The sequence below is a fragment of the Rosa rugosa genome, chromosome 5 (genome assembly GCF_958449725.1).
Source record: "Rosa rugosa chromosome 5, drRosRugo1.1, whole genome shotgun sequence".
Classification (NCBI taxonomy): Eukaryota; Viridiplantae; Streptophyta; class Magnoliopsida; order Rosales; family Rosaceae; genus Rosa; species Rosa rugosa.
In genome coordinates, this window is record NC_084824.1 from 5215216 (window position 1) to 5225660 (window position 10445).

Consider the following 10445-nt stretch of genomic DNA (forward strand, 5'->3'; position numbering starts at 1 on the left):
TATATAGATATATTCCTGCATATATTCTTGGGACTGCAGACGTAGGAGTGCTGCTGTACATGAGGAAATTAAAACTACTGCAAACACACAAGTATCAAAAGAAAAAGGAAAAGAAGAAGATGATGAATAACAAAATTCCAGATTTGAAACAGAACGTACTACATCGTGTCCCTTCATATCATTGAAGTCTTCTTTTCAATTACTACACCACTCTCCAACTTCAATTCAATCAATCATTCTACATGTTCAGCCCTTCTAGCATAAACTAGTTAGGGACTTCAATAATCAACAAGTCAATCCAACTTCAACAATCAACATTTTCCCGAAGTCTTCTTTTCAATTACTACACCAGTCTCCAACTTCAATTCACTCGATCGTTCTCCATGTTCGGCCCTTCTAGCATAAACCTAGTTAGGGACTTCAACAATCAACACTCCACTTCTACCTAGCTTGCTTCTTCATATATCATGATTGATTAGTTTCAATCATTGGTTGCTTGCAATAGAAATTATTCAATCTACAGATCCTTATTACCACGTACATAATATATATGTATACGTTTGATTTCATCATCGAGCACTCACTAGTTCAATCGCTTCTCCAGATTCTCGGAAGCCTCCTCCATCTATATGAAAATATAACACTCGTACATATATGAACATTGAATCGCTACTGGAACAAACTGCAGAATTATAAAGGAGAAGGTTTAGTATATAATCAAGAAAAAAGGTTGTTTACTTCCACAACCATTTTTTGACAAAAGAGTGCAAGGGATACAAAGATCCACCAAAACAAAGTCAAGCAGCGACAGGCAATCCTCCCCCAACCTAATTAAACAATAAGAAGGAAATGCAAGGTTGCCACATTGCATTCAAATTCATCTGAATGAGATTAACCATGATCATGATGGGAGCTAGATTGATAAAAATGAAAACATAGCAGGTAAAGAGAACTACAAATAAGTAATGAAAGATTACCGAATACATTCAATACTCTAAACCAGTAAGTAATGCATTTGAGGATTCCATTCTAGTAATGCATGTAAGGATTCCATTCTATGGCGCACCCATTCAGAACAAAAACTTGCACCTATTTTGATCATATCTATCCTATATGTATATCTATATGTATTTCTCGCTAATTTGACACATTCAAATTAACTATCTAATCAGTAATGAAGTATTCAACAAAAACCCATCAATAAGGGTAAAATGTAATATATATAGTTCCATTTCCATTATTCTATGGTGGTACTGGTCTGATAGTACATCAACTTGAGAAGTGAGAACAATAGAAAAAGACATTATAAGCTGGTCAAGCAAAATCAAAATTTATTCAATTCTTTAAAACAAACTCTTTTGAACGGAGACTTGAGTGATTTTTTTTTTTTTTTTTGAAAAGACATGAATTTTGTTAAAAGGGTTAAGTATCACAAGGATTGAGTTGGCTATTACTAAGTAGACCTACTAGAAGAGACGACCGTTATTAAGACCTCTCCGGCTTGATGAGAGCTTAAGGAGGTTCCCTAGAGAGAGCTCGGAAAAGAGAATTCCCTTGAAGAGAGCTTGCTAAAGACAACTACCTAGAGAGAGTTTCATAGTGAGAGCTCCATCGTAGCGCATGAGCTTACAAAGACCACGGAGGAGAGCTGATAGTGGAAAGGAGTAAGAGCTTAAAGATGTCGAGCATATGAATTTTGACTATAGGTTTATAAGAATTTGGGTAACTCCATCCATTGACAATTGATTTTGGATATGAAGCGTAGATTACTATTATGGTATAAGAGCTAGGTTATCTCATGTGTACATGTCTCGCGGCCACATGGGCTTTACATCACCCAATATAAGTTGTCCAACTAGTTTTATAGGTAATATTTTTTTTTTTTTTTTTTTTGAAAGGGATAGGTAATATTAAATGGACTTGAAAGTTCTCTAAGATTTAGCTTAAAGAGTTAGCTGCTAAGACAATGGCCACAAGTCTCTCGATTTGAGAACTAAGAGGTTTTGGATGTGAATCCCAAATTATTTTATCAAAAGAGCTTCGAATGAAATGAATTTTATAGGTATTTGTAAATGGATTTGAAAGTTCTCTAAGATTAAGCTTAAAGAGCTAGCTACTAAGACAATAGCCGCAAGTCTCTCGATTTGAGATCTAAGAGGTCATGTACAGAAGAGATTGAGAATCCTGAAGTTAAAGCTGAGATATCTCAAGAGTTAGGCCTATGATGTCCCTAAATTAACTTTATGAGATCAAGTACCAAAAAGGTTTCTTTTATTAGACCTAAGAAGTCGAGTTCTATGAAACTAGGGCGCAAGAAGACCAAGAGGCCAGCATAGTGTGATGTGAATTAGAGAGCATGTGCTCCCCACATCAGCTGCTCAAGGTGTTTTATCCTCCCACTCCAAGGAAACGCACTCCTTGATGTATGATAAACCTTCTCCTAATCCAATAAAAAGTCTTGATTACGAGGACGTTATCCCTAAGTAGGGATGAGCAAATGCATTGCGCGAGTAAGGATGCGCAGAGCCTCCCCAAATTTGGCATTGCAGGTGCGGGGGTGACTCTCTGATATACATTGCACCTCCAGCGCAGGCAGATTATAAATAAATGCCTCACTTATTGAGGAGTGGGGCGAGAAGGATTCCCATCACCCCAACGGATTCCCCGTTTTCAAATCTTGCAGATTGAGACTCAGCTTGACTTTGTACATCGACATTGCCAAGCCGGACAAAGGGTCATGAGCTGATATCATAGCCATTTCTTTGTTTTTGAGACGAGAAGGTCATTGTTTCCTGCGTCCCATGTCATGTTGACACCATCAATGCATCTTTTGATGAGTTCTCCTAGTCTAGCCATGAATATTTTCCTAGTGTAGCTTTTTCTATTTTGACCAGGAAGCTCAAAATGTGGAGAAAACAGTGAAAAACTGAACTTTTTGGAATTCCCGGGCCAAAAAGTTTTTTCTATTTTGACCAGGAAGCTCAAAATGTGGAGAAAATAGTAAAAAAACTTAAATTTACTATTCGGGATTCTCGAGCCAAAATATTTCATAGACCAGTCAAGCAAGCCTCCATACAAAACCGTTGTGGGAGTTGGGTTGGGAAAGGGGAGCCTAATGCCGTCGACAGCAAGGTGAGAGATTTCTTGAAACCTTAACAGGGACACGAGGATAAGACAGATTGTGTATTTGTCCATCCTTATCCCCAAGGCACAAATCCTAAATACACTTTGAATCTTAATATCATTTTTATAACTAGTCAACCTTGCTCCCCACTCCAAGGAAATAAGGGACAAGACACCTAAAAATTTCTCCTACACTCAAATTTGAGATGTTAAGGCCCAAGATGAACAATGAAATAGACCTGCACATGTCATAGCAAGCAAAGAAAAAGTAGGAACTTAAACAAATATATTAGGAAAACGACTTATTGTTGAAAATATCAGGTTAATTGTTGTGGTTAGTTTATGTCAAAGATATCTCTTTTACCTATATTTTTCTTTGAAAAATACCGAAAAGTAATTGGTCCATAAAAGTGAGAGGGGCCGGTTTGACAACCTCACTTCAATTTCGACTCTAATTCCTCTATAAACATCCTTAAAACCCTATCACAAGTTACGTCAATCTTAAGCAACTGATATCTACAAGTTTTTGAAAGACTTTAACACCTTAAGAAGTAGTAAGTTAGATAAGACAATTTTACCGGGAGTCAATTTTTAATACCATAAATACCCTCGAAAACATTTTCTAATCACTCAAAATTGAAAACACCCTTACATCTTTCAACAATTAAAAAATAGCCATGCCTTTCTATTCCGATTCCAAGCAGTAGCAAACATCTTACTAGGAGTGACGCTTCTCCACCTCCGTTCTTCCTTTCCCCACTCTCTCTGACTCCTTCTAAACTCCATTTAAGTTTAATAAACACACCCATAATATAACCGATTCACGATCTATTTATAGTCACTAAACATGAACTATCTCTACAGTTAGAAAGGTTGATCTAACTGTCACACACCTTTCTTTTTTTATTTTTTTTTATCTTCCAAGAGGTTTTAAACTTTTACTATTTACCGTGACCAATCTTACGCCGTCTACACAGCAACACAAGCTGGGTTTTGTCTCTCTGTTTATGTTTTTGGTCAAAACGACAAGCCAGATGCTTAGATGAGCAGTAAACAATAATGGACACTAGACCAGTCGAGAGTTTCCTCTTTTACAATGCATTTATATTACCTGGCAACACCAAAATAAAAGGACATTAGTAATTAAGACTTGAGAGATAAAAATCTAACTTAGTGGTTGTGGATTCGTGGATAGTGGATAGTGGATAGTGGATAGCAACATCCTAATAGTAATTTAGATCGGTGTAAAAAGCATTAAAATATAAGTAATAGCTATATTATATACCTGATCGGATAGAACGGAGTTTGGTTCAACCGCCGAGAGTGAGGGCAGCTTTAACGTCGAGCCGCCATGCAAATCCTCCGCCGTCCATCCTCCACAAATCACAAGGCACCGACTGCGAGTAGTAGTTCTTCTCCTTTTTCTGACTCTCCAACACCGTGTATTTCAGTTTCACTTGGCACGTGAACGCCGAGTTCGTCGTGTGCGGGAGCTCCTCATTCATCCATAACCACACCGTTACCTCCGGTAACGGTTGCTGCTGCCTCGTCATCATCACCATCCTCCTAAACGCTCCGTTCAGCCACTGCACTCTGTTCCAACCGTCCGATATGAACCCCGGACATGCGTCTCTCTCCAATCTCCTCATTCTCTCCTCGTCCGCACTGACCCCGGAAAGACCAAACCCAAACCCTTGAGAAGAACTCGGAGCCATCATGCATGTGCCTCTCACGCACTCCACCGTCACCCACGACTCCACTCCTCCCATCCGATCCATCACCGCCGATGGATCTGACACGCTGTCAACAGCAACCTGCTTCTTCCCCACCGCCGCGGTCGGATCTCCGGCTCCACTCAAGCTCAACCAGTGATTGTTATCTTCAACGATCATAGCATCAACCTCACAGCTAGATCCGCCACCGTGATTGGAGAGGTCACTACCACTCTGCTCTATGATCTGAGGCAACAGCTGCAGTGTCTCCACGCGCTCCTCATCCGTCATTTGGCCTTTCCCGTTTTCATCTTCTTTATATTTGCGGACCGTCCTAACGTACTTTCTCTTGGTTCTCTTGGGCAGCTTATCCAAAGCTGTGCCTCCGGTGAACGGTTTCGGCGCAATCGGCCGGTATTTGAGCAATATCCGATTTAAAACAGAAGGGTTCTTCTCACCGCCACCGTTGCATTCTCCTCCGCCTTCCATCTCCCTCTCTCTCTCTAATCTCACCACAGCCACAACCAAAACCACAACAGGCAGCGGCACTGAAAGAAATAGCAACAAGATCAGCTAGCCTCCTCCTGGCTTTAGCTTAGGTAGGCTTAATTAGTTTTTTCTCCTCTTTCTAATGGCTCAGTAGGGTCGGACTGCGGGGGTAATCGAGTCCATGGTCCCACAGGCATCCAATGAAAGCCCACAATGTGGCAGGCGCTCTGCCGAATCAAAAGCTTACCGTGGGGGCTGCCTTGGGCTTCGTTGGCCTATATGACGTCATATGGAAGTTTGCCCTTCCACCTGACACGCTCCCCGGGACGCGTGAGGTGCACTGCCTTCAAGGAAACATGTCGACGGAGGCGCGTTTGCCAAGTGTGCGAGTGGGAGAAGTACCATTATCATCTCTTGTTGTTATTAGGAGGCGTGGTTGGTCCAATGGGAAAGCAAACATATTTGGCACCCATTCGAGGAGATTTTTTCTGTTATTATTACTAGATATTTTTCCCATAAATAGAATTGTAATAATTTCCATTATAGGGATACGACTTTATTGGCTTCCACCTGCCCCCTATTACAACCACATAGCAGGAATATAAATCACTTGTTTGTCAGTGTAACTTGGCCCACCTGCCACAATCATTAACAGTTTATTTCAGACATAATTGAGCATTATTCTTCTCTAATCCATTATTAGTCAACTTAATTGGTACCCGACTACGGTAAATTAGTTTTACGTCATATATATTACATTTGTAGGGAGTTGCTCTATTATTGTACATCAGTGTACTGTAAACTTTACTTTAAATTAGTGATAAAATATCTTTTTGTTACTACAAGATCTAAGCTTGACACGTCACCTCAGTTAATTTGAAAGAAAATAAAAAACATTTTATTTATATATAAGTTTATTAAAAAAAATTATTTATATAACACTATTTTTGTGAAAGAAAAAAAAAATTATTCCTTCTATCCAAAATGATCGAGATTGCTCTTATATGGATAAATGTCTAAGCTACTTGCGTTAAAACATGTCTTCACGAACCACATAATTAAGAATAATAGTAGAATACCAATTTGAATTCATATATAAAGAGAACATTTATTGAAAGATAAAAACATAAAATAGTACAGCTGATAAGTCGTCTCGAGCATTGTTTAAGTTGTGGAGTATCTACACATTAAGCTACTCAATCGTGACATGCGAAACAAATAAAGTATAAGATTACAGCCAAACAAATAACACATGAATTCTAACAAATGGAATGGGCAAGGAACCCTAGATGATTTTATGTACTCCCTTTCAAATGGTCCCAACTTTAAACTCTTCAATTTTATAATAAATTAAAGTATGTGGCACCACTAACCTAGGTATCTTATAGAAATGATGTCATTGGGTTAAACAAACATATTCATTTTTTTTTTTTTTGATAATAAGAAAATACTAAAGCAAAAAACTAGATACAATCTCCTATAATTCAATCATACATTTAGAATCTTCTTTCACTTGAATACGCTGAAGACCAACATTATTTGTTTGAATAAGATTTTCTCTTAAAATTGCCAAACATATTTAATTAAAAAATTGAATTTCATATTTAATATTGAAAAATAAATAAATAGAAAAAGACACCAATTGCCGTAATTTACCTTCTTATAAAATTATAGTCATACTCTCTATGATTTATATCAAGCTTTGATTCGCAAGTATGACTCATATATTTGATACTTATAATTTTAATTTTACTGGGAGCCTCTCTAATGAAAAACGTGTAACAAAGACTCAATAATGATTTTCAAATTATGGAATTAGTGGTTGAATGAATATTTTAAATTTATTTTTCATACAATTTATTCAATTGTGAATTGTCGAATCATTATCTAGTTTTTGTCCTAAGGATATGTATGGTTGAAAAGACCCCGTAACAAATCTGTTAATCATGTGATATCTTACTTTATAATTTGGGTAGGGGAAAGTGACCCTGACAAACAGCAAATTATATTCGTCTTTTGTGGTTGTAGTAAACGAGGTTACAGGATGATAGGACTTAGGTGGAGTAAGGTCATATCCTTATAATGGAAAATTTTCCATTCCTTTTTTAGGAAGATATAGACTTGTCGGTATGCAACATTTTTTATTTCTAAATTTATTTGTTTGGAATAAGGCGTTAAAATATCTTCCCCAAAGCATGCATCGTCATTGGACCAAGAAGTCGATGCAAAGAATGAAAGGAACCCTTGAAAGAATCCTTTTTTTATTTTTCTTCCCTGAAATAAAACCCGACAGGTTTGTTTCGTTTTATTTTTTCTTCTTTCTTTGGGTTTTGATTACCCTAAGCGAATGTCAACAAGTCTGTTAACGTAAGTTTTATTGTAGTGTGAATTTATTACTTTAGCTTTTATTTATTTTTTAACTTATTATCTTAGGTTTTCATAGTTAGCTTATTTGTATTGACGAAAACCCTAGGCGGTCTCTCTTGCCGCACTAAAACTCTAGCCAACGCGGGCCTCCTTTTGTCGCCGTTTTTTCATCGTTTTCAATCCATTCCGGCACGCTTTGGACCCCATTTCACAAATTGCAAATCCTCTCCTATTGCACCATGCCAAAAATTGATTCAGTTACCAAAATCTTTGTTGCCTCACTTGCTATTGGTACCAATGAGGTGGTGGACATCTCGTCCATGTCCGATGGGGGAGCACAACACAACTCCCAATCATATCTTCTGGCAAGACCTCTAACACCGAAACGGCGAAACCAACAACTGCCATGGACTTGAAACGGCATTTTCGTCGAATTTGCGTTTTGAACAAGGGCTTCAATGTTCAACAACACACTCCTGATCACTTTCTATTCTCTTTTGATCTTTGAGGGGATAGAAACAAGGTTTTAATGGGAGGCTCGTGGAGCTTCAATCGTGCTGCAGCAACATGATAGGCTATCGTCCCTGCAATTTGTAGAGATGAAAGATTTATTTTTTTGGGTTCGTATCCGGAATATGCCGCCGGCATATGAGCAGAGGAAAACCATTGCGAATGTTGCTTTTGTTGCAGGGAAATTTCTTGATTTGGATCAGAAGGTTTTCGATGCAACTGGAGAGATTAGGGTTAGGGTTTCTCATGCAATTTCGAAACCTTTCGTCATGCAAAAAACCCTAAAGTTTTCCAAAGGAGTTAAGCAAGAGGTCCACTTCTTCTTTGAAAACCTAGTGGGAAAATGCAAGACATGCCATTGGGTCTATCATGATGGGGAGGCCTGTAATGTAGAACCTGCAGCACCGGCGGTCACAGCTGCTCCACCACTGGCAGCTAGGGCTGTCAATGGGTCGTGTCGGGTCAAGGTATATGTCGTGTCATAAGAGACAAACCCAAACTCAACCCATTTATTAATCGTGTCGAAAATTTAAACCAAAACCCAACCTATTTATTAAACGGGTTACCTTTTTCCAACCCGCTTAACCCATTTAATAAATAGGTCGTGTTGTGTTGGACAAAATGATACATTTAAGGGTTAACACTGCGACCCATTTCACTAAAAAAATGCATAAATTGATTAAATTCACTAAAAACTCCATCAGACGAAGAATATAAATAATTATATATAATTCAATAAATAATTAAATCCAATAATGATAAAGCAAAATATTTTAAATTGTCCAATCCTAGGATTAAATACTCCCAACGTCCAAAATTTCAAGAAGAAGTATAGCATAACAGGGTTATACGGGTTCACTTCGTGTTGGCGGGTTAACCTGCGGCCGACCCGTTTATTAAATGGGTTATGACGGGTTGACTCGCTGCTGACCCGCTTTTTAATCGTGCGGGTTCAACCCGCTTTATTTCGTGCGGGTTTCGAGTCGTGTTGGAATTGACATCCATACTGGCAGCATGCAGGCTGAAGCTCAATGGGTTTCAGGAGAATCAATTCGAGGATGAAACATTTCACTTTCAGGGTATTACCACCCCAATCATTTCGCTTGTTGGAAGCTAGGCCTATATTTGGAGGAGCTGAGACAAGCAAGGTACGCAAACCTATTGTTGTTCATAGTACAGAAAAAAGACCTGCTAGTGAGGATAATTCGATGGCTCGGGTAACTGTGGACACCGAGTAGCAAGCAAAGAGGGATAGACCCTCCCCTTCCCCAAAAAAGCTACAATTCCTTATGTCTGATTTACTGGAAGGCAAGACAAGTCTTGTTGCACCCTCCAAGAAGGTAAAAATGCCCGAATTCTCTACCAAGTTTAGTGCAAAATCTCTGGGATTAGTGGAGACACCAGGTGGTATGTTGGTGCTTGCTGAGGTAATGATGCCCAAAACTGTACAAGTAGAGCTTCCTGGTGGAAAAAAGAAGAGAGGCCGGCCTTTGGGATCTAAAAATAAAAATCCCTCTAAAACAAAGAAAGTTCCTGCTAAAGATGTCTTGAGTGTTCTGTTTTCAGGTAAGCCTCCTAACCCTAACTTGAAGGGCAAGGAGAAGATATATGTTTTTCTTTTATGTTTGTTAAGCCTATAAACTATGTAAATGTTTGGCATAGTTATAGGCTCGCTTTAAATAAGTGAGTGATAAGTTCAAATATAATTGGTCTATCCTATGTGCCACTATGGCTCCTCCTCGAATCCTTGTTCTGTCCATTATTATGTGATAGCGGGTGGGTATATAATGACTTTCTTGGCATGCGTTTTATATCAATGAAATTATCATTACTTCAAAAAAAAAAAGTTAGCTTATTTGTTATCCTAAATATTATTTCAGCCAATTTGCTATCTTATGTTTTTCAAAATTAGTCAATTTACTCTATTATATTAGTTTCTCCATTTCTCCGTCCAAACGTTGATTAATTTTAAAAATCTAGAGTAGCAAATAATTAATTTTAAAAATTTAGGGAAGCAAATTGATTAATTTTGAAAACTTAAAATAGTAAATTGACAATTATACCTAGTGTTCTAAAAATCGGTCTAGGCGGCCGACTAGGTGCCGCCTAGGCACTGGGCGCACCTTCGCCGCCCCCGATTATGGGATAGGTGATTGAGATAATTGCTTGCAGCTTCAGCGGGCGCCTAGTCGGGCTCGGCGGTTGGAATTGGGCGCTGGGTGCTGTTTTTTTTTTCTCATCAAA

The 10445-nt window shown here is 38.4% G+C and overlaps 1 protein-coding gene across 2 annotated transcripts; it reads right to left on the reverse strand.

The window, feature by feature from the left end:
- Positions 1 to 107: 107 nt before the first annotated feature.
- On the reverse strand, positions 108 to 5963 carry LOC133707739 (uncharacterized). 2 transcript variants are annotated; one of them, XM_062133223.1, is made up of 2 exons: positions 4409 to 5962; positions 108 to 682 (listed from the first exon to the last, which is right to left on the reverse strand). In XM_062133223.1, the coding sequence occupies exon 1, from the start codon at positions 5322 to 5324 to the stop codon at positions 4434 to 4436; it is 891 nt and encodes a 296-aa protein (XP_061989207.1). In that variant the 5' UTR covers positions 5325 to 5962; the 3' UTR covers positions 108 to 682; positions 4409 to 4433. The 2 variants fall into 2 exon arrangements, with proteins under 2 accessions (XP_061989207.1, XP_061989208.1); XM_062133224.1 differs by lacking the exon at positions 108 to 682 and adding an exon at positions 4096 to 4234 and having other exon boundaries at positions 4409 to 5963.
- Positions 5964 to 10445: the final 4482 nt, after the last annotated feature.

Coding starts and splice junctions, on each gene's coding strand:
- LOC133707739 (XM_062133223.1), bottom strand. CDS start 5,324: ATGGAAGGCGGAGGAGAATGCAACGGTGGCGGTGAGAAGAACCCTTCT.